At 39.8% G+C, this 25,320-nt stretch overlaps 1 protein-coding gene across 6 annotated transcripts in view; it reads right to left on the bottom strand.

The window, feature by feature from the left end:
• Nucleotides 1-716: 716 nt before the first annotated feature.
• Nucleotides 717-25,320, bottom strand: part of TBL1X (transducin beta like 1 X-linked) — a 195,104-nt gene continuing 170,500 nt past the window's right edge. For all 6 annotated transcript variants that reach the window (XM_086768224.1, XM_086768182.1, XM_086768189.1 and 3 more), the window contains 10 exons: nt 21,303-21,444; nt 18,340-18,403; nt 18,160-18,257; nt 16,568-16,628; nt 12,404-12,525; nt 10,874-10,948; nt 8,457-8,584; nt 7,158-7,323; nt 6,275-6,376; nt 717-5,110 (listed from right to left, as the gene is read on the bottom strand). In XM_086768224.1, the coding sequence (XP_086624350.1) occupies nt 5,084-5,110; nt 6,275-6,376; nt 7,158-7,323; nt 8,457-8,584; nt 10,874-10,948; nt 12,404-12,525; nt 16,568-16,628; nt 18,160-18,257; nt 18,340-18,403; nt 21,303-21,444 (985 nt within the window). In that variant the 3' untranslated portion in view covers nt 717-5,083. The remainder of the gene's footprint in view (nt 5,111-6,274; nt 6,377-7,157; nt 7,324-8,456; nt 8,585-10,873; nt 10,949-12,403; nt 12,526-16,567; nt 16,629-18,159; nt 18,258-18,339; nt 18,404-21,302; nt 21,445-25,320) is intronic.

Raw genomic sequence — 25,320 nt, forward strand, 5'->3', positions numbered from 1 at the left:
TCCAAAATGGAGTCTCTCTCTCTCTCCTCCCATGCTGCACAAACTTGTCCCTTTCCTAAACGGATCTGCCTGAAATTTCAAGACCTTGGACCCTCGCTGGGGACGCCTGGCTGACTCCAAACTCGGTGACATGAGTGAGACTCTGCCTGTTGTTTTGTTCCCCCACTGAGCCCACGTCGGGGCTGGTCTGGTTTGTCCTCCCACCTCTGTGATGGTTGGGTCCCTCCTGAGATCTGTCAAATGCACCCGGTGCCACATCTATACGTGTAAGTAACCCATCATACCTGCTGTCACGTCAGCGGTAAGTTTGCTTCTCTAGTAACTTTGTTGTAACCTGTAATATTATATGCATATAATGTACAATATATATATACTTCATTGCTGCTATTATTGGGTGCTGCTACAATTGATTAGTGCTGTATAATTGATTGCTGATAATCATTTGTAATAGCTTGAGAGAGATGTATATTTTAACCATAGGAATACTTGCTAATGGTATTTGTGGTAATCTTTAATAGAGAAATTTAGAGGATAAAGCCTCCACGTCCTTGTGTATTTCAAAATCCTACAAATCCACGGTCGCCATCTTTATACACCTGTGGTCCAGGTAACCCTTTCGGTCATGACACCACCTTACACCTCAAGTCACCCAACCCCAGCTCTTAAGCACAGGATGCAAAATAGCCAGAAAAGAATAAGGAACAACACGCACAGAATTCTCTAATATCAAAATATAGCAATTTATTCAAGACACTGAATATGATCTGTTGATTCTCTCCTTAAAACAAATGAGCTACAATACACAAGGTGAATTTGAAGAAAGTGTGGGTGGGGGAGAAACAAAATAAGGGTTGATGTTGTTTCAACAGAACCTGGGAAATGCTGAAATGAGAACCAAGTCTGGCTGCAAGTCTGACACAGACAATAAAAACTGCAGAAGCCAGAATTCAGAATTTCAGTGAGTGGCTGAAAGAACATTTCTGCAATTGACAAAGAACCACATCTTTTAAAAAGGCAAAAGGAGGGAAAAAAGGAGGAAAAATTAAAAAGGGAAAAAGAAAAAAGAAACCCAAAAACAAAGCAGACCCTTACATTTGACAAAGTGCACTTCACTTGGCTCTAAAATTAGCTATTTTTTTCTTTTTTTTTTTTAAACAAATTAAAAGGAAATTTCTAAGATGTAGCATGGGGTTAATGTGTGTATAACCCTGTAAGTCAGGCCGTTTAGTGCCCCATAAGGGACCCAGTGTTTTCTACATAAAAGGTCCAGTATCCTCCTAACCCACAGAGTCGAGTGGTTTTTCAGAAACTGTCTTTTTTCACTTCAAGGCCAGTTCCAGACAGCCAGCAATGATAAAAATCCAGTAAGCCTCTCGATGCTTTCACAATCCTGTTTGCTCACTTAGGTTTTTCAATTTCTCTTCTGTTTACAAAGAACTATAAACAAAATCATAAAAAATACTGTATGAACAAACTGCTGCAGTGCTGTTCTGTTGCAGGGGAGCCGCAGAAAGGCACCGCTAACCAGAGGATGCCACCACAGCAGTGGAGGAAAGCAAGAGCTCCCGTGAGGGCAGTTCTGCAGGTCCAGGCTTAGACATCCACGGTGAACTACAGCCTGGAAGAGCGTCTCTCTCCCCATCACCCACCTCCTAAAGAAACCAGCCTGCTAGGCTAGGATTAGCCCTTGCAACTACATCTTCTGTCTTCCTTAACAGCTGCCCTCATTTTATCTGAAAACCACCTAAACTACAGTGTCTTTGAAGGTTTTCCAGTCTTTATGGTCTTGGGGAGGGGAAGAAAGGTGAATTTTCTTAGCTTCTCACATACATCGATTTCAAATCTGACGGTCTGTATGGAAAACTCTCTGGAGCAGCAGCAGCCTCTCTCCCACATAGACTTTGCATACCAACTGATGTCGAAATTTTGTTTCTCTTGGCTTCTTACCTCCATGTAAGCGGGCAGAAGAAAGGTGGTGTTCTGACAATTTAAAAAGAGGAAAAAGAAACAGGCACCCTGGACACTGCTAAGTTATCTACAGCAGCTATGCTGGGAACAACCACAAAACAAGGGCCATGAAGCCAGCCAGCGACATGGTGTCGCTGAACTCGGATTGAGCAACCTCGTCTCTTTGAATCCTGACGTCTGCCCTACTCAGGCATCACTGGATGGATGGAGGCGAGGCCAGAGCCCCATCTGTGCTGTCCTCCGCTGCCTGCCGACCCAGAGCTTCTGCGTGTTCTCTCAGAAGTGCCACCCAAAAGCAGCTTAGGAAGTAACCGTGTACATGCAATGATTGTAATGAAATCATTGCCCCAACTGGGCTTTATAAAACCACACAAACCTTTGTATTCAAATTCAAGTCTCTCTGAACTTTTTTTTTTTTAAGTAGTGACTTTAAATTAGTAGGTACACATGGTTATTATAAAACAGTGCAAAACTGGCAGGTGATCATCTACAGCCCATGCTCTTAAGAGCAGAAAACTAAAACCAACACAGAAATGCATTTAACACCAAAAATAATCCTTGATACCTTCCAGTATCCAACTTTTTGCTATAAACAAGCCTGACTGTCATTAATAACAAAAATCCCAGGTAACTGTTTTCACCTCAGGACTGAGTAACCCTTTTATGGCAGTTACTTCTTTTCATTCTTTTCTCCTTTCTAAGTGTGTATCTTTAAGAAATGCAGCTGAAGCTGGCAGTGCCTAGTTCCACTGGAAGGACTAAGATGCTGTGCAGACGCAAATGTAAAGAGAGGAAAACACAGGAGAAAAAATGAGGTACAGATTCCATGATGCCATGATGACACCAAGATGGGTCTTGGTGGGTCTTGCACCACTGGATGAGCACTAGGGCGCTGGTTTTGGTTTTGCTCAGATGAAATCACCACTTCAGCAGTCGTGGTCAAGTCAAAGGGAAGACCCTGCGCTACAGAAACAGGGACTTGGGGCGAAAAGGCACTACAGGATGTTAAGGGGGTTCTCTGCTTGTTTGCTTTTCTCTCTCTTAGAAATCCTGGCCCAGCCTGGCTAGAGAGGACACCTGTTTGACTGAGCCAGTTCTGAGGATCTGTCTAACGGCTTCTATCACCCCAAGGTTGCCTTATAGTTTACAGTACTTTCAATAAACTCTGCCTGTGCATCCTTCTCTGCATCCATCACTTGCTTTTAGAGGAATGTAGTCTTCAGCAGGCATCCCTGCATATGTCCAGCTTGCAGGGGAAATCATGTCCAAAGTGGACAGGTAGTGCTTTGGAAGTCTTTATTGTCATTCTGATCATTTCACCCACTCTAACTTCATAATAGTATGTAAGTCGAGATACAACATCCTTTCTCATGTCCTCACCTAACAGAGAGTTCTACGTTGTCTTCTGAGCACGGCACTGGGGACACCCTTAAGGCTAAACCTGTCTGGGCAGACAGTGAACCTCCACGTGCAGAGCCAGAGCTTTCCTCATAGCACGCAGCACACGCATGGCTGAGGGTGACAGCAGCACCAGATACCGCCCACTGCAATGAAGAGTGCCAACCATGGATGGACAGGAGCTTGTCAAGAGTCCGTTCTTCAACAATGACAGATGCACTCAATAGATCTCGGTCCAACTGGTCCCATTAAGTCAGTGGTAAAATCCCATTGACTTACTGGAAGAGAAAGAGCTGAGTGGGACGGTTAATGGAGGACAGCACTGTTCAGCAAGGCCAGGGGCAGCCCAACCCATGTTCTGTAGGACACACTGATGACTGCTAGAGGAAAGAAGATACACAATTGTTTTCCCCTGGTTACCAAGGATAAATGAAAATATGGACTCAAGAAAATGAATGCTGTATTTATAGTCTCAAACTTACAAATCCCTTTTAATATGTGTACATCACCAAACAGCCACAAAATGAAATGAGACTGTATAAATGGCTGGCTGTTGGAAGAGGACTCTCAGTAAATGACTGGCATTTATTGTGTCCAATGGCATTTTTTCTCACAGCACTTTCTGAGAGAGAAGAGAAAAAGGATACTGCACCTTTCATGTTCCTTGGACTCCGTGTCATTCTTTTTGCTTGAATTACACATCTGGTCTACATTTGGTGGCCGTTTCAGGCTTTTAAAACTGTTTAACATAAAAAATATTTCTTTTTCCAAAAATACACTGGGTTCTTTCTGTTAAAAGTCATCTTTCTCCTGTAAAAATCTTCCCCAGCACTGCATTCTTATATAAAGCACTTATTACACAATTTGCTGAAAGTGCCCTTGAGACGCTAAGATCTGAAGCATGGAGGATTTTTTTCTTTTAAACGGAGAGAAAGAAAGGAAAAGGAAAGAGAGAGAAGAGAGAAGCAGTCTGTCAAAAATTTTCATTGTCATGTCCACCTGGCTGCATCTACTATGGGCATACAGGGGAAAAAAAAAGAAAAAAAAACAGGGCAAGAAGAAAGAGGAGAAAAAAAAGGAAGGAGAAGTTGGGAGTGGAAGGGAGAAATAAAAAGAAAACATCCTAAGCCTGGGATCCTCCAGGCTGTAATATTCCAGCTGATAGAAAAACCACTGAACAAAAAAGTAGTCTAGAAAATAGAAAGTGTTGTGATTACAAAGTTGAGCATTTCATCAGTACAAACTGGTCTTTGAACGTCCTTTGGGAGAGCAACTGTAGTGTCCAAATTGGAAGGAAAAAATACAACACCGCATGGAGGAGGATTTTTTTTTTTCCCTTTTGGTTTATCACAGCATTTTTCTTTTTTTTTTATTAATTTTTTTTGGCACAGCTTTTTTTTTTCCCAGCCATCAGAGCAAGTTCTCAGACGCAAACCAAACAGTGCAATGCCTAGCTGGTGGCTTCATGCTTCCAAGGCTGAATGTTCCAGGTGGAAACCATTCCCTCCCCCTCTGAAGTGACTGTGTTTTTACTCCTTGATGAAGGTTACGGACAAAATACTAGACACCTGTGGCCAGGGAGAGTTGGTTTCACGGTACACTCTAACTTTGTTCAAGTTCGTACAGTTCTGGAGCTGTTAAGAATAGTTTTGAAGAGTGCTTCTCCCCACACATTCACTGCTGGTCCATTTGAAATTTCTTCTAAAACATTTCACTTTTACTTCCGCAGATCTAGAACACAAACCTAGAGAGAAAAGACTCAGCATCAAGAACGATTTCTGGAGGTGATGGGGAAGCCCCAGTCATACCCGGCTCCGCACACAGGCTGATCAGCCAGCTCTATGTTTTACTCTCCAGCTTTAGATCAGCCTGTCTCAAGTACCTGATTACGTGCATGTAAGCAAGGGAACCACCCAACATGGGAGAAAACCCAAGCGAAAGCCATGCATTTAACATTTAGCTGGGCTTTTTTTGGATTACAAACAAACATTTTGGTGGCATATCCCAGACAAGACTATGGGCCCCATTTAGTTGCCTGAATACAGCGTACACTTCCATTTCTGAACTACATCCAAAATAGACGCAGGCCTGGCAGGCATGACACAGGACGCAGGACCGAGAGCGGACACGTGCCCATTTGGAGCAGCTGTTGGAAGCCAGGCATTGCAGCATCTCAAACAGCACAACTAAGCTCAAGCAAGTGAATCACGTCGTAGGTGTATCCTTTGTTAAACTGTTTGAAAAACACTGCTGTAAAGTAGTTATGCCAGCCAGACATGTAGAAAAGTTATTTTAAAAAGCTGTAGAGTATGTTATAACATCTGTGTGTCCTTCACAAGCTGCTCATGCTACAATTGGGATTTTTTTTTAAAGTAACATTAACAGCAAAACCAGTATGAATAATCAGTATTCTTTATGGCAATATTTCTCCTTTACCATGCAATGAAATTTTTGGACACTGTGCTGAAAAATCCTCTTTCAGGAACTATTCAAGGGTAAACTTCTTCTGTGCGATAAAACTTGGCAAGCCCCAGGACAACTGTTTATTAGAGAGCTAACTGCTGTGACCTGACCTTCATTAAAAATTGACAGATGAGATACATAACGATAGAAATAACAGTACTGTTGTTCTTATGTAATATGTATTTAAAAGTCATTCCCATCTTCAGTAATGTTCACCTATTCTACAAGCATTCTTCGTTTCCAATGGGAACACAACCTCCTAGTATTCAAAACCTTCCAAAGCAGGAGCGTTCTTAATGCACTCCACAGAACTACTCATTTCTGTCTTCATTTGTCTACCTTTCAGTTCTATCCAGAGAAGGCAGTAGGGCATGTATGGTTTTTTGTTGACACTCTCCAGAAGAGTAATCTCCACCCAGCATTTATGATATGTAAAGCTCCTTACCGATCCGTCTGATGCGCTTGCTCCCACTTTGTCTCCTCTAGCATTCCAGCAGACTTCAAAGATGCCCCCGGTGCCTCGGTAGCTATGTACTAGAGTTCCACTCTACAAAGCAAAACAGCATGCAAACATTTGATACAGAAGTTCCCCTTCTTTTTCTCTGACACGTGGCACTACATTAAAAACAAGAGAGTGGTGGCAAGGAGGGGAGCTGTTCACATCACCCAACTATGGTCATCTCTGTAATGCGCTGAGGGTAGGAAACTGGTCTTTGAAATTCAGGAGAAACAGGCTCCTCCAGAAAGCAATTTACAGTAGGATTCTCAGACACCACTTTTTGTCAACTCTCTAACGGTAAAGGCCGAGGGAGTTAGGCTCAGGTGGTCTTTTCTAAAGTTTGCTGTTAATTCAGGCTGTGAGGCATCAGTATCCAGCACTAAATCTGTGGAACTACGATGTCCTACTTTTCTCCAGTGTATCCCCAGTCCCCACCCTGTATATCCTTTGTATCTATCATCCCCTCATCACAAAGTATAAGCCAGGTACATTGGACTCACAGCTGAACTCAGGTTGTTACTAGATAAAAGTATCACTTCTAAGAATCAACCCACACCTTTGCTTCACAAAGCTGAAGGCACGACAGGACCATATCTGTGTATGCTAGAGTTTCAGCACACAAAGAAGCCTGACCAGAAACGTTCTGGACAGTCACCTCACTCCACCTGAGTGATTCAACTGTTACGCTGAGATTTCTGTCGGCCAATAGGATCAGGTTCACCTTGGCTGGCAGGTCATACGCTACAGAGGTACATGTATTTTCCATTTAGGCTTTTGCTACTAACGGGTCATCTAAACCAGACGTGCATCACATGAAGCAAAACAGTACCTGAGTATTCCATATATGGACACATTTGTCAAAGGACCCGCTGGCTAGATATTTTCCATCAGGACTAAATGCTACACTGTAGACAGGCTCTTGATGTTTTGTTAACGTATGGATGCAGACTCCTCGGTCAACGTCCCACAGCCGAACAGTGGAATCAAACGAAGCACTGCAAGAAGCATTCAAACACAGGCTTGTCTTAATTTGGGTGTTAATGAATTTGTAGATTGATACTGTAAATGTATTAAGAGAATATCCCTTTTTTTTTCCCTTGGCAAAGTAAGAAATAATGTTTCAAACAGAAAAACTAATATTCACTACAGTCTTTACGTTTTTTTAATAACAAGAACTGTATGTACAGTTGTATGAGGACCATTTGAGTTTATCTAGGTGTGCTGTACATATAGGATCAGATCACTAGCCCTAAGAGAGCCAAGCTCCCTCCTTTTGAGATTCTACCTGCTATTTTTCAGAAAGGTCAAATATATATTGTCATGGATAGGATAAACGGTTCCAGAGAGACCTTATTCCTAATGGACTATTTAATGAATTAGCATTCTGCAATTCTCTAGAACTGTAGTCCTTTTCACTTTGTTTCAGTGCTATTTTTTGCTACACTCCATCTAAATCCCAAACTGTGGACTTACAGAAAAGCAAAGGAAATAATTGGTATTAAAAACAGTATTAGAAGAATAAGTGCAAGAAAGTGAAGTTCTTCCCTGTCCACTCCCAGACTAAGAAGTAAAATAAAATGGCTTCAATACAACTCCTCCCCAAATTGAGTACACCACGAACTGATTTGATAATCCCATGGTACTACCATCAGTTGGCGTTCAGCTCAAAGAAGAATTTTGAACAGATTTTCAAGTGGAATTTTACAGATTATCCAAACTTTTCTGTTAGTTAACAAGGCTATAAAAAATGTCCATATCTGCCCGAGTGAGTCACATAACCCTGGTCAGAACGCATTCCAAATGGCTGAATGGGCTGCCATCTGTCTCACTAAGTTCTTTCACTCATAACAACCGGATGCCGGATGTGAAGGTGCAATGTCAAATTTACAATCTTTTATCAAGGCAGCTTCAAAGTTAAATATCACATGACTCAATTTTCCTTCTTTTTCTTCTTCCTTTTTCAAATACGATTCCTTTCCCTTTGTATCCATCCCCCTGACTGAGGAACACAGGTGCTTTTCACAGGAATTGTCTGCAGGAAGACTGACGGCAAGATGACAGTAGAGTTTCATGTCAGAAAAAACAATCCTTCTTCTTGGTAGGCAACAGAAAGAGGTATATTTCTTACCTTGCTAACATGATGTTGGAATTTGGGTTGCTGGTGCCTGGTCCTGTAGGACTCCATTTGATAGTATAAATCTCTTTGCTGTGAGCCTGAAGATCATGTACACAGGTATCTTGCTTCATACTCCAAATCTAAGTAAGAGTAATTATGAAGGGGAAAAATGGCAACGTTACTAATGTCTTCTCATCTGAATTATTTCAGTTCTATGTTATTCTTACCACTTCTTTATTTAAGATCTCGACACAGATGGATACACATAAACATACTTTATTAATGCAGCAGTTTGGCACACACGTTAAAATAACCCTGTTCAGGTTAGAGCTACACATTTAATAGTATTAATTCCATAGATAAGAGAAACTAAATAGTTGCTGTACTGCCCATGGCCTGTAGCTGTGTTTTCATACAGAAGTTGAAGTTACTGTATTTAGAGAAGTTTAACTTGAAAATTAAGTCAAACATTGCAACAGCAGTCATTTTAAAGAATGAAAAGAAAGATTCAATAACTGCTTAGAACCTAGTCATTTTCTCTCATGCCAGTAAAATTTTCCTATTCCTCCTGAACCCCATTTGTTTTCCTGATGTTTTAACAACACAGATGATGGAAGATGATCAGCTATTTATGCAGTACTACATGATCAAATACTTCAGTGTGAGATAAAGAATATAATCAACAGAGATGACAGGTAATTCAGTACACCTTTTCTTCAGCTAACAGAAAACAAGATGAAGCTAATTCATAGCAGGGAAAATAACACAAATGTAGTCAATCCGTTTCAGAGAGATACCAAAAATGTGGTAATGATTTAACTCACTTGTTGTAAGTCTGCACTATGAGGGAAATTATGTGCTCTTAACCTGAATTTTCATCAGCAGATCTGAGTCTGCTTTCAGAAACATTACACAAAGCTTAGCCATATTCTATGGGTAACAGGCAACATGTTCCAAGAAGCTGTAGGAAAATATCAAGAACTCCAAAAACAGAGAAGAAAAAGAAGCCACAGAGGACTGTTTCCAAAGGAAAAGGAAGAAGAATAATAATTGCCTGAAGAGGATTTGTAGTCTCCATCACTGAAGGTTTTTAGAAACAGGCGAGGCCAGAGATAGCAAACCAACACCTCTTGTGCCAGATTCAGTGGTTAGAAACTTGAATTGTATCAACAACACTGAGTCACAGTGGTTTTTAAAACACAGCATGCAACTGGTCACAAAAACTGGTCAGGATGTTTAAGCAGAGCAATAACAGTTACTACAATGCTGCTTTGTGGCAGCGTAACAGACAAGGTGCTCTCCTTCAATCTCTTCTAGCCCTATCTTCTCTAAGTTTCCAGTTCTGTGAGTAGTCTGCAATAAAACATCTAGAATCCAGAGCGATGAAAACCCAAGTGGGTCTATGGCAAAGGCAGAGTTCAAGTCAGGCTGCCTATGAAGAGGAAACATTTTAACACTGACATTCACTTAGCTCTCATCTAGGAGTGCTGCTGCTCTCTCAGTTCCAGTTCTCACATGCAGGCTGTGTGCATGCTAGAAACCACTCCTGCTTCAGCTGTGTCAATCAGCAGTGGAAAGAGGAACCAGCATAAATCAACTGTCCAGCAGGAGGGCTTTGCTGTTACAACACACAGCTATTCCTACACGGACACAGCCTTCGTTCATTATGTCTGGGAAAGGAGAATGAGACGGAGAGGAGTTTGGGCTGGAAAAGCTCTGTTGTGAAAAGTATTTCGGCAAGCTCAGACTCCCTCTGTGTTAGCGACACTTTGCTGGTACAGCGCAGTGGCCCAGTTGTGCTAGTAAAGCAGCCTACGTTGTCTGCAAGCCAGGATCCAGATTCACTCCATCTCACTTCAAGCACCTAACAGAAGCAGGTACATCAGCAGCGTGGCTGCCTTAGGCTCCCCATACAGTGAACGGATAGAGATAAGCATGTTCAGAGAGGTGATTTTTGGTGGGCTCTGAATATATACGTCATGTCCCACCGCTTAGTCCAAGGCTATTAAAAAAAATAATCAAACATCTTCCGTGAAACTATTTTCAGAAAAAAAGACTCCAAAGGGAAAATTCCTCATTTTTATATTATTTTCAAAGTGTAACCAATAGACTATGTCTTAGCACAAGGATTATGCCTCTGTTGACAGGCAAGCAGGGGCATATATCTATGTACATTTAAACTATGACTATTCTGTGACAGTGACGTATGAGTCACTCAACACTTATTTGGATAGGAGGTCTCAGTTTTCCCAGTGGCTGTTTCTGTGTGTTCAATCTTTCACATTGGTTTTAAGAAATCGGGAAAAAAAAAGAAACTATTGTTCAGGCAGAGTTTTAAGTGCGACACTACCAGCATTCTGGAGAAGATTAAAAAATAGACATAATTTTTGTCTTTACATTTTGAAAAGCAATAATGGAAATTATATTACCTTTAATGTCATATCATCGGAGCAAGATGCTAGTAGCATGCCAGATGGGTCCCATTTGATTGCATTAACCTCGTTCTGAAATAAAGAGTGATTTTATTAAGTAAATATTCCGGTTACCTGCGTTGTACTGGGCACCCAGCAGAGGGCACTCAAGGTTTACACATGCAAGAAGTCCGACCACAAATTACATCCCTGGCTGCTTTATGGGTGAACAAAAGCAGTGCTGCTTCCCTAACATGCTATTTAAGTGTCATTTGGGAATGGAAACCATTTTGTGTTTGTGAACAACACACACAATCAGTCTTCTGATACCTGCTCTGGCACGAAGTCTCTCGTACCCTTTCCTCATACACTAGGATTTAAATAAACCCTCAAACCATACAGATTGATGATACAGCATTAAATTATTTTTAAATTTTAGATATTTCTTTGGTTAATATTCTGTAGATCTCGAAGATACAAATTTTCAGTTTTGGTGGAGTGTAAAGGTTTGTGGAGTTTATTATTCTTCGTACTGCATCTCTACAACAATGCTGGTCTCTCTAAATAGAGGTGTATGTGCAAACAAAATACAACATGGAATATCGAATAGTTTACAATGCTTTCTCTATCAATCTTCCTAGCACTTTGTAATTAATTAAGCCTAGTGTATTTCTTTGGTAATTAGTAAGTTTTCTGTGCTTTTTTGAGGGTCATATATAAGGAAAAAAAAAGCCTTTCACAAAAAGGGAAAGACTGTTCATTAAAAACATAAATTGGCTCAGGGTCTTAGTGAAAATAATCCTGGAAAGTATTTAAATTGTGCTTCATCCATTTTACATGTTTCAGTCACAATTAAAAGGAAATGTACAGATATTAGAAGTAAAAATTTGGATCATGTGCAAAATGCTGCATTTCATATAATCACAAAAATCACCAGTCTGTTGGTAGGAATGTACAACCCATCATGAAACACCAGTTTAACCACAGACTAGCTAAAGGTCTCCAAATGCACAGTCTTTCCTCAGTGGGAAGACAGCAAGTTCTGGAAGTTAATATCTAAATTATGGGTCAGTATATGCCAGCAGTTTTCTCATGAATGAAGCCAGAAAAAGTAGTCTTTGACAGTCATTAAATACCACCAGGAAAAGAGGGAGGAAATAGATCTTAAATAGATCTTAGTAGATGAAACTGATTCTAAATCTGAACAATGACTGGAGGTAAATCGTTCTTTCCTTATTCATAGTTCTCATTTACTAAGGAAATGAAGCCAGTGGGGAAAAAAAATCTTATTTATTAATGTGCCCTTAGTCTGCAGCTCATGCTACGTATAAATAGCCTCACTGTTCAAGCTGCAGGTTTTGCCTCCGATGGTGATGTAGAACAGTTTATCCCCTCTCACAGGCACTGAGTCACTCCTGAGAAATACGGTTTTAGGGAAGCAATGGGACACCTCTGGTGCCAGAACACACCCTGCAAACACCTCATCTGCCATCATTGTAACATACTGCTGTGACTTTATCACTAGCATTTTGGACTTCTTAAACTTACTGTGTGTCCTTGAAAGGTTTTAACGGGACGATCACAGCCAAGTCTGCATACATGAATGCACATGTCAGTGCTGCAGGAGGCAAAAGTAGTGTTGTTCTGCCAGTCTACATCCAGAGCAGGAGCTGTGAAGCACAAGCAATGGAAGGAACATCAGGGAACACAGCAGAGAAACACTTATCCCAACTCATTTTCCTCCTGTCACCCATCTGGATCAAATGGACTAGAAGCTAGTTCTTGTCCCATAACCTGCAACCAGTTACACGGATGATAGGGATGGCCTGAAGGGCACAAATTATTTTTTCTCTTGCATGGCACCTATTTATAAGAATCTTTTGCGTAAAGTTACATAAGAAGGGGCAAAACAATTTGCCTCCACCCTCGCCACTCCCAGCTGGACACTCCTCTTGTGCCATCGCTACCATTCATTCCTCTGTAAGCCAGCTCAGTGAAGAACCTGGAAGAAAACTAATCCAGAAAAAAGATGGATAAGTTCAGCTGAGTTAGAAAAAAAAATGTTCCTGTGAATGCCAGACACAACACACGGGAGGGAGAAGAAGCAGGTGGCCATCTTCCTCTGCACCAGCTTTTTGCAACCACCAATACAAAGCTAATGTTCCGTGCAGGCACACGTAACTGGTGCCTGTGTGCAACACACACGCTTTGCAAGAAGTGTGGAAAAACCAAGAACCCCACCCTTTCACAGGGTGTCACTGCAGACCAAAAGCATTTGCAGGAGCAGGAGGGAACTCCTGACACACAGCTTGTGCTTATGTGACTGCTGCTTGGTTTTGTGCTCAGGAGAGCGTTCAGCTGCCCTCCAGAGGATGACACAAGATTTGTGAAACTACAGAAATCTTCATTCTCAGCACACTCCTGGGAGAAGCCAGTGTGTCAGAACGAGAGCAGCATACAGGCAGCAAAGCTCAATCTCTTTCTGGCAACATTACAATGGAAGTTTAGCATTTAAATGAAATCAAGAAACGTCTTATTCAAATTCACTCAGAGAAACACTTCTGTAATACAGAGGTGAAAAGATATCTGTGCTGCCAACGCTATTATATTGAAGAGTGTTTTTTCCTGTTACATTTATGAACTGCAAAACGAGACTGAACCATGTCACCTTCCAAATCATCAGGTAGCTCTCTAAATGAGAATGAAGGGCTGAAATTGTTTCAAATACAAATATTTTTGAGAATATTAATGAAAAAGCTCAATAATTCTGTGTAAAAGGTAAGGAATTTCTACACTGCAGAAATATAAAGGAAAATTGTGTGAGCAGGGCAGATTACTTCTGAGATTTCCAGTGAACATGACTAAGAATCAGGAGACAGAAAAAGATTTTGTTTCTCTGACTGCCTGTTTGTCTTCATTTTTATGCTGCAAGCTTCATATTACTGTTTCAGAGCAACCAAAAATTTATCTTCATTAATAGCCATATGTCTTTAGGGCTGATATCCACTATGATATGTGTGAGTTGAAAAGTAATTTTTTGAGAGCTACTGGCACCTGAAGGGATGGATTTGCATTACAGCATAATTTGAATCATAAAGTGTTGATAATGAATACTGATTCATCTATTGGTGTATTTAATTATATGTTTACTGGATAAGTAATGACAGAAAATGGTCTGGAAAAACCAACCAAACGTGGTTTTTGATGCAAGTAATCGAATTGCCAAAGTGTCTCCAAAAACACAGAATACTAGCCAACTGCATGAAAACAATTAGAATGTAATCTAATAAAAGCAGCAACAAACCCATAAGAAATGCAGCTGAAATAAACACCGACATAAAAGTGTTACAATAATTATCAGTTAATTTAAGCTTTTTCTGACCAAATCTAGGTGTGATTCAGAATTAGAAGCTCGAAACTGTTAGGTCTCTGCAGGGAGCAATTCAGAGCACTTAGATGTCTAAAACTGGGTCACATAAGTACCTCTTACTGTATCCCTTACCTAATTTGTTCCTGCATGGATAGACATCAGTCTGCATCTATCAGTACATGTGAAAATTGGACTATTTCACTCCTTTTTCATGAAATAAGCCATGTGAATACGTATTTTGATCAAACGCCCTATGATGACTCACAGTTTTACAAAGAATGATGAAACCCTAGAAGCTACTTATCCACATACTTACATATTTGGACCATAAAACTTTCACGTTACGTGGGAACATCAATGATACAGAGGCCTTCAAGACCTAGACAAAGGAGTCTTCCTTTTGTACTTTAAGATGACAGTTTTGTCCATATGGCTGTAAACTAAACAGGTTGTTGCAAAGCAGCCAACAGTAAAAGATTTGCTATTGCCAGGCCAACTACTTCAAAGAAGTATGCAAAGAAGAACGCCACACAAGTATGCGTTAAAGGAACTGTACTCTGTCTAAACGAGACTTTTAATTGTTAGAATGGCACCTTTAATCCTTGTGTAGACAAGGTTTTCAGATTCCAGACACGGTAAGGAATTTGCTGTTATTTTGTTCTGGTGAATATGTGATGCGAGGAGGACAAGGTGAGGTCTTTGGGGCTTTAGACTTATGTGAGGACAAAGGCTCCAGCTGATTTTGAAGAGTTTATTGTTGGACATATGCTTTTGGCCTATCGACAATTTCCTTAATAACAAACTGCTTTACTTCCCTGTGAAAACATATTTGAAATAATAAAAAAATCAGCCTCTCCACATCCCCTCTCCAATCTTGTCTTATGGTCCAAAGACAAACAACAGAAGTAAAAAAAAAAAAAATTAAAAAAATGTATTAATGCAGCTGGACATTGGCATATTGCACTGGAAGACACAGTTAAGTTTTCAACTTGCTAAAAGGGGAATGAAGTGGTAAGTCCTTGATGCACATCATTGCTAAGAGAGCTGCACATCAGTGAACATGATTCTGAAAGGGCAACCAACCAAGTTCTGAATCTGCAACAGCTCATCAATAGTTAGTGATTAGAAGGTTTAAGAGTTTCATTAACTACATCGCTATACAGCACAAAGTTTGCTTTTTTGGAACAGTTATGACAGATAAATTAATGCCACAGTAAGAAAATCTGTCAGCAGACATCGACTTCTCCAAACTGACAGTTGAATTAATAAGCGAGAAGATGAGTGACAAAAATGCAGAGTATGGATCTCCTGCGTGCACGGACACACTTTCTGTCTTCTGTTCAATAACCACTTCCATTGCTATTGCACATTAGTAACATCTGTGAAAACCTGAGGATGAGAACAACTAGAAATTGAATTGAAAAGCATGTGCAAATGAACGTTTTAAAATGAGTAGTACAATGTATGTTTTTAAACACCATTAAGCACCTCATGAAAGCCTGCTGTATTAAAAAAAATTGATTAGTTACAGTGAGCACACAGGAAGATTAACATTTCTAGCATCAGAATCTGGAAAGCTTTGGTGCTTTTAAACTCAGTTTGACTATGCACCTTAAAAATACTTCCCCGTGACACCTTATCCAGTTTGGATCATGAATTCAGTCATCACCTTACAAGTCTGGTCTCAGGTGAATTTAAGATGACGCCAATGATTGCCTGCTACTCAAGATTACTTAGTATCTGTGACATCTCTCTTCTTGAAGCAGACCAGATCTACAAATCAGCGTCCAAGTAAGGTTTATGGTGCAGCAAGATTTTGAAACTCAAGGTTGGCAATTGACTTCTGATAATCAGAGAAAGCAAATACTGAGGAACTTCAAGTCAAAATTAAAAGCTAAGACATTCCTGAGGACCTTCATGCTTGCAGCAGTGAATGCAAGCTGCATGAGAGATCCATCTGCTGCTGTCTCAAGCCAGCTTCATTGCAACAGGAGCAGAAAGAGTGGGAAAGATCCCAGACACCTCCACTGAAAAGTCTCTTCATAAATCACCACTTGGTACTATTCAAGCACATAGGTAACAACAGATCAGTCAGCTAGGTAGACATGGCTGGTGCATAATTCCTCTCCTAAAATCAGTTGACTTTCAAAGCTGATTCTCACAGAACCCCATCTTTCTGAAAAAAAGAATAAACGCACAAGCCACGATAGACAGGATAATTAAAGCACAAAAAACTTGGTTGAAATTTCTCGCTGGCAGATAATTTTTACAAAAGGATAAACTACATTGACAAAATTAAAAACTGCATTTCATTTTACTAACAAGAGTTATACAGAAATTACCTGAATGGAAAGGAAACTGCTGTTTAGCTTCTCCTGTGTGAGCATCCCAAATTATTGTTGTCTGCAAGGAAGAGGTAAAAAAATGGTTAGTGACTGTTCAGCTCTGAGAAAACATAAAGTATCCTCACTGAGGAGCAATTCTAAAATACAGACTGATAAAATTATTGACTCCAGAGAGCCTTGTATGCTGAACAGCTGAAGAAATGGAAATCACTTCCAAATATTACAGAATAATAATGTAAGTGCAGATAGAGAAGCATCACCCTTACAGAGGAAGTAACATAACTACTAAAAATGGACATATTCTCTCCGAATAATGCTAGAACACAGCAGTACACATTTTTAATAAGCATTTTGTTACAACTGTTTCAGTTATCTTCTTCAAAGACTTTTCCCCTTTTCATAGATGCAAGTTGAATTCTATTCCAAAACTACGATACTACATTTCAAACAATTAAACAACCAAGTGAAATGTTTATCCAGCAGCAGAGTCACTTCTTGTCACCGTGGTGGGACAGACTGAAGTGTAATTTGCTTACTACGGGTTTAATACATACTCACAGCACACGTAAGCAACTCCCACAGACAGCTCAATATCACCTTCTGAGTGAACTGCCAATCTATTGCCAGTATATGTTTCCAGAAAATAAATTAAGAATGCCTCATCTTGCTGATAATGGATCATCTAAAGAATCACTGCTTTTATTTGGAACTTAATAATGGAATAATGGAACTACCACTGGGAGACAAGTGTAGCTGCATGTATGTCAACATTAAAACGAATAAAACTAAGCTTCGATTTTCACAAGTATGTGAAAATATAGCGATTCATCTAGCTTACAAATCAGGTGTACAAGCCTGAGCTAGTTTCCCTAGATTCCCTCCGTCAGTTGCTGGAGAGGAGCACTGTCAGTGCATCTCACTGCAACACAGGCTGTGCAACCCATCACTTTGAAGTGCCATTTTTCTCTCTGAATTTTATAAAGGAAGCCAAGGATGACATATATAAATCTAATTTTTAGACATCCTAAAGATGAATGCTGTGTATTTTCCAGCTTCAGTTTTAATGGATTTGTGCTCATCATCAGCAGTCATCTGTTAATTTTAATCTCTAATATGCACTCAGTTGAAACTACCATGCTTTGCTTGATTGGGAGTTCAGAACTACCCTTTTTTTGCATATTTGCATAGGAAGTCATATATATTTTATTCAAAAACACGTGTTCCAATAATTAGATGAGCTAAAAGGTGAGGTATCTTTAAGATAATTTCCTTCCTGGAAATAATTAGTTGATAAAACTATAAAAATAAGTGGTGGAAACAGTTCTTTCCTTAACTGAGAAACATTTAAGATGCAATTTTACACAGGCGGCAAGTGGAGTTGTTTTTTTTTTTAAGTAAAATCTTTTACATAAAAAAGTACACATTTATGCAGCCTCAAAAATGTAATCAACATGCACTAAAACATATTAAAGAAAAGGAAACTCTCCAGGATGCCTGGTGGAGAAGAAAATAATCTTACGGAATTCAGCAGTACAAGCTCACTGAGTCAGCACATTTATATTATAGAATAATGTATTTTTAAAACTCACTTTATCAACGCCAGCACTTAAAATATAATTCCCCTTTTTGTTCCATTTCAGGGCAAATATTGGACCTTTATGTTGACCTAAGGTGCTTGCAAGATTACCTGGAATGAAGAAAAGGTTAATGTTACAATTTGTTGACACTGCTGTTTGATGCTTAAGAAGAGTAAATGTTGTTTGACTTACCATCTTCCGTCCATATTCTTGCAAAACCATCATATGAGCCTGTAGCCAATAGTGTTCCATCACTCTGTTGGGATATATAAAAATGGCAAAGGTCAATACTAGATGAAATCTGTTTCAATGAACATTTTTCTGTTTTTTTTTTTTAAAGGTTTGTGCATTGTGATTTATGGGAAATCTGAGTCCACACATTGAGAGAGATTACACTGTGGTTTAAACTAAAGGTTATTACCGCAGTCAGCAAAGAAGAAATAAAACCCTCTAACATACTGTGAAATACTAGGCTAAGCCTTCAGATAAGAGTAATTTAATCAAAAGGATTAGAAAAAGAAAATAAGATATAACAAATTCTACGGGATTCTTCCAGATAACAAATATATAACAATTCTCAGACATAAAGAGCCTATAAAACATCAACAGATCATCTAAATCCTGACTAAATCCCAGTTCAGTGAAATTTAGGTACCTATACTTGAAAGAAGAACCTAAACATCTAAGCCATCTACATTCACGGTCAACACCTTGAATGCCCTCTATCACAAACAAGTTGCTTCCTATTTGTCTGAACAGACTCCCACACATGCTTAGAGGCACAGTACCATGATGGACAGCCTGAGAAAAGCTGGCTTCAGGGATCCCAATTAGGAAGAAAAAAGCCCAGGAATTGTAATCAGCAAATTTGATGTATTCTGTTGGAAGGAGCCCTTCACTGAAGGATACCTTCTCTGCAGCCAACAATGTTAGAGTTACTGGGCCAGAATGAGAAGAATTAAAAAGGAACTTAATTCTGCAGCCTGGTGAGACAGGTACTGTTGGAGTTGGGTGTTCAGTCTTTAAACATTTCTGCACTTGGATTAAGAGTGAGATTCACCCCATTTATCTCCAGATGTCCAGAAGTTAGCAGCTAGTTTAAGAGGGTAACCTAGTCTCCTTCTATAATTAACAGTATCACCTACCTCTGGAGAGTACTTCACGATCCCATTTGCTTTAGACTCTGCTCAGACCAGTATGAAGGCATGTGTCTCTGTTTCTGTTGACTTAGTCTACATGTCTAGTCTACATGACTACACTAGTCTACACACAGTCTACATGACTAGTTTAGATGGTTACATCTAAGGAAGATGAAACCTACCCTTGGTACCAAAGAGCATGATCTGAATGTGGCCTCTAGAAAGAACCTTTCTTATGATAACATAAATTACATAAACCAGAGAAGAACTAATTTGGTATCACCAGTGTGAAAATTTCACAGTGAAATATGATTAATATTGTGGTTCTAAATAAACAATAAAGGCAGATGGCACTTCTAGCATCATGAACAGAAAATTAGGAAAAAGCATAAAATAATCCTTTAAAACATATGTCCACTCCAACCCTCCAAAAACAGTGAGTCAGAGCAGTTGTAGACTTAACTCAAATGTATAATGATGTAGGGGGAAAAATATCAAAACCTAAGCCAACTTTACTGTGATATACACTTGGCTGGATCATCAATGAGAACAAAGACGCAAAAAGAGAAAAAGGAAGGAAAGCTCAGGGACTAGATGTACAGTTTATCCTGATTTGTTGGTGGTAATTCAGATTATTTGGAAAACTCAAAGTAAGTTGGAAGCACTTCAAGTGTTAAAATTAGGAACATTTCCTTACATTAAGTACTAGCCCAATGCAAGTGGAATATCGGTGATCAATGCAGTCTGGAAAGGAAAGAAACTACAATAGAAGATACAAGAGGAATCCCTATATGTTTTGGACAACTTTTCTCATAACTGTTGTGCACCTTTGCATGTTTTCCTCCTTCAATTACTTTTTTCCTACTTCACAATTCAGTTTTTCCCAACTATTTTTTCTTCACTGTGATATCCACAGGAAACAAGTAAATGACCCTCTTTGGTTTTATCTTTACTTGCTTTGTTAACCTCTGCTTTCTGTACTATTCACCAACTTCTTTCATTCTGTCAAACATAAAACACATAGAGGAAGTTGATTTGTGCAGTGTCCTTATCTTTGACTTCTGTGAAGCACATAGCTCACCTGTAGGACTATAATATTGCAGTAAAGATTAGTTGAATCTTGGTGTCTGGCCAGCAACTGAGACTGTATGTAACTGCTGAGAATCCTTTCTGGTACTTAATTTTTAATCTGTTTTCCTATGAAAACAAGACTAATGTGATCACTCTGTCTGCACTAATATCAGCAAAACAGACAGAATGCAAGTGATCTCAAAATTAATTAAGGTTCCTGCAAGGTCTTGGAAGTTCTTTTTACAGTGTTCAGTGGCAGAAAGGAGATGTGAAGCAGCCATAAAGCTGCTCAAAGACACAGCCCAGACACTGGGGATTCTCAACTATACCTGTCCTCTGTGCTCACTTAAGTCTTCTCTGTGCAGGACCATATCATCTAAGACAGAAGGTTTTGCAGGATAAAAGTAAAAAAGGCATCAGGCAACACAGTGCCACCCAGAAGGTGGGTAGGTAAGGAGAGAATGACTACACATGCTCCTACCAAGATAAAGATGACAATGTGAGCAGGTTTTGCTGTGCAAAGCATAATTCAAATGAGAGAGGGTCTTGATAGTCCCACCTCAGAAAAAGCTTTCACTGGTGCTTCTATCTCCTTATATGCCAAAATAGAGTAACTATGAGACGCAAATACATTATTAATCAGGCTTCATTACTACACAGATTCCTTGTTTAATCTTCATTCTTAAAAAAAAAAAATTTACCCATGCTCCTAAAATAGAGATATAAATACACCATTATTAAGCTTGAAGATGGCAACAGTCCTGGAAAATTACAGCATATAGGGGAAAGTTCAGCCTATTAGGAGTATTTGAAACAAGGGGTCAGTAGGTTAGGACAGAGCTTCTGGTCACCTCAGATATAAAAGATATGGAGCAGCAGCTGTAATTGGCTCTGAATTAAATTTAGACAGTTAAAACCCATGCACAGTCTTAGAAGTTAGCTTACATTCCAGTCCAATGAAGTCACATCCTTATTGCTGGGGACGTCGTGTCCTCCTTCTCTTATGCAGTGCCTCAAAACTAGTTGAGTGGAACCGCTGTTGCTGTTTTCATTGAGATTCCATATTCTGGCCGTTGAGTCTCCAGATCTACAAAAGCAATTGTGCGGAGATGAAAACTCCTCTTGGTGTCCCCCCAGCAAACAATGTAAAAACCTCTGTTTCTGTTTCCATTGAGAGAATATCACAGCCTTTAAAAAGTAATTTTTCTTTCCAAAGAAAAATACACTCTGAATACTTTTTAAAAAAAGTTAATACATATGTAAATTATATGTATCACCTGAATCCACATCATCATTTGCTTTATTCAGAAAAGTTTTACCTAAAACACATTTGCTTGCTCTCTACATTCTGCACTTCATAACTGAAGCTGGTATCACCATAACTGAGATAGTCTGGGGGAACTTTTAAATCATTACAACGTAACACTGCGGAGATCCCAGTAAAGACGGAAACGCAAAGGCTGTGCCCATGTGCCTCCCATAGAAAGGGTGCACAGTCCCGTTAGCTCCCAAAGGCTGTACTCCCCTGGCGCTGCAGCACGCTCCGACCACAGCGGGACAGGACCTGCAGGGCCACCACCTGCAGAGGTGCAGAGGGTCACCTCGGCAGCAGCCGCAGGGAAGGGGACCTCTAGCAGGGTGACAAAGGTGCTGCGGTGCCAGCTCCCTGGTCCTGCCTGGGTTCCCCTGACAGCTACTGCAGGAGGTGAACGTAGGGCTGCCTTCAATTTGGCTGCGGCCCTTTCATAAGGTGCTTCCGTTCAGGACAGACCAGAACACAGCCTCTGACAGCAGCTGTTTGCAAAACAGCCTCTTGCAATGAAAACAAACTAGAGAATCTAAAGATTAGGAAAGCAGAAAGGTAATTTAAATTAATTTTAAAAATTCATCTTAATTTCATTTTTTAAATTCATGTCTACAGGGTCCTTTTGCTGTCTGGAGCTTGGCTGCTTAGCTCACGTTGTCCGAAATAGTGGCAAAACAACTATTGACGTAATAGAGCAAGACAGAGACACCATCAGGATTTTAATCTATTTTATAGAACAAATATTTTTGAAGCAGATGGTTTTACTGCAGACTGAAACGTCTGATTCTGTCTAGAAAATATTGTGAGAAGGAAGCGAAGAGTTTATCATAATTTGCTTGTAAAGAATATATTTCTTTTCACAATATTGCTTACAATGAACAATGTCTCTGAGGTCAGAAATCAATTAGCAATGGGGTGGAAGATACTATGCTTTCTAGTTTATTGGGATTTGTCTCTCACTCCCCTTCCCCTCTTCTTTAAAAAGAATCAGTAACAACAACAACCAAAATAACCAAAGTACCCTGGACTGCTTGCTATGTCCACAGGGTAATTTTCATTTACATGCAGTAAGTCGAATCCTGGAGCAGAACTAGGATCTCATATTCCCAAGAATTTATACAGTCAAGATGAAATTTCATTATCAATATTCCTGATGTGTTAGCTTTTTCTTTTTTAAAATTAATGACTAAAACTTCCTTTCCTATACACTAACAAGGACAAAAAGACTAAAAACCCGAGATCCATTTTTGCTTTATTTTACTGAAAAGGAAATCCATAACAAGAGAATATTAATTTTTCTTCTAGTCTACTAATAAAACATTTAAATTATCTATACTAAAAGTACCAGATAAATTTTAAATACTTCACACACCTTTGAGTGAAAATATTGACCAATCGAGTATCAAACTTAACTGATCTCTGTGTATTATTTTACCGATAATTTAGTCAAATTTTACATGAACAACAGTTCAACTGTAAAAGCAAAACCCTCTGTGCCTGTATCAGTGGCTCTGAGCTCTGCTGGGTCATGGCACGCCCGGGGAATGGGCCCCGTCTCCTCCAAACCCTTTGTGTCACGCTGAGATGTGGTGGCTGGCCAGGGCTCTGCCAGCCTAACAAGCTACTGCTATACAACCATTCTTTCATTTTTGGCACAAATCTTTCACTTTAGTGATTAAGAAATAATTTGAATCAGGATAATTTCTGCCACCATACAGAGCTGTGACTGTACCTCCTTATTCCTTCGGAGGTCTGGAAAATGGAACAACCATTTTTCACAAGTAGGCCAGAAAATTAATGAAGTTAATCACGATGCTCAGAAGGAACATTTTTAGTTGTGAAAAATTTACAATAACGGGAACATGTGTCTTTCATAGGCTTGGGTTATTGGTTAACATGCTTAACAGGAAATTCCTTGAGTGCTGGCTTCTCCACTATATAGGACTCTGGGCCAGTCCTCCCCTCATTGCAATCATCCAGTTTGTTATTGGACCCTGTGAATAAAGTACTCAGCCACTTGGCTATCAAGCACAATATCCTATTTGCTAGTTCTAAAAGGGTTATGTTTTGTTTTTCAACAGTTTTATTTAGTCAGTTTTCTGGCGATGCTTGGGCAATCTTATTTTCCAGTATTTTAATTTCGTTTTTCCATTTTCTTCTTCCTAAGGCTACATAAGCTATTATGTGTCCCTGCAGAGAGGCTTTATAAGCCTACCAGTGTGTGGCATGGGTATTTGTGTGTCTTCCCTTTTGTTGCTGAGGAAAAAAAAAGAGTATTCTTGGCTGTGGAAAGTATTCTGATTTCTGTTGAATGATTCAGTGAACCCTGTCTTATTAGAGGACCATAGTTCAAGCACAATTCAGAAAGATATTTAATCTCCTTAGCCCACAGAAGCATTCCTATCTGCATGAGAAAGCAGCTCATTTCAACATGCAAGTCATGAACACTTGAGTAATAGGTATACTGTTCTGCGCTGTGCTAGAGTACTGCCAAATTTTAGGAAGGCTAGTTCTGAAAGAATTTTATTTCATGCTCTCCAGTCCCGGTATAATCGTGAATCAAGGTGGACAAATGTTTGCAGGATTTTATTTGTGACATATAAAATCCCGATTCCGTAACTGGCAGCAGAGAGGTTACAACAGCTGCAGTTGGGTAAAGAAATCTGCAAATAGGTGTTGTTGAACCTTCGCATTTCTCATCTTCAGCTGCAAGTCTTATAATCACTGTTATTTTGATATGCAAATATTGCTAATGTGTATTCAACACTTCTGGCTTGAACAGGTTACACTTTCTGTTATTGTATTTTACAAGAGATTATTAAAAGCATAAAGGGAATAAAACTCCTCCTCATAATTTACACACCTAACTTCTGCTTATAAAGCAGGTCTCTTAAAGTAAGCGCTTACGTGTCCTAGGCAGTCCGCAGAGGGAAGTGCCTTGCAGGTACCCAGAGGGAGATCTCCGTCCCGCTGATTCTACAACACTGCTACCTGCCACTGGCTCTTCCAGGAGACCTCACCCAATAGCTGACTGCTTGACACTCAGGGATTTAATGCAATGAGGAAACTGGCCCCAGTAAAGTCACCTGCTAACGAATAAGCACTTACAGTTAGCAGAATTAACACTGGCCACTGACTAGGGTGTCTGAAATGAACCCCCTCAATCTGACAATTCAAAAGGATTATTCAGAAAGGTAATTCACGATGGATCCTAAACCACTGATATGAGGAATACAGTAACTCAAAGCATTACATAAAACCCAGAGATGATGACAGGAGATGGCCTAGAAACGTCCTTTCTTGCTTCAGAGAGACACAGCCATAACTGAAAGATCTTGGACAACAGCTTTTATGGCTCACTATTTTGCTGACTAGGGAGAGCGAAGGTGCACAGAGCACTCTGCAAGAGACAAAGTTCCCCTGTGTGAAAGAAGCTGGTACAGATCAGCAAACATAAGCAAAGAAACCTGCCATTGTGTTTTGGGAATGAGGCCAGGTCCCTCTGCTTCACGGCGACAAGAATTACTTGAAGGGCATGGCTGGATGTAGCAGAACAGAGCATGCACTCGGAAGCTGCAGCTGCGGACAGAGAATCCTAAATTCAACTAGTAAAGCTTTTGGAGTTCAAGGCTGTGGCAACCTTGACATTCACAGTCC

The sequence above is a fragment of the Chlamydotis macqueenii genome, chromosome 1 (assembly GCF_036417535.1).
Source record: "Chlamydotis macqueenii isolate bChlMac1 chromosome 1, bChlMac1.mat, whole genome shotgun sequence".
Taxonomy (NCBI): Eukaryota; Metazoa; Chordata; class Aves; order Otidiformes; family Otididae; genus Chlamydotis; species Chlamydotis macqueenii.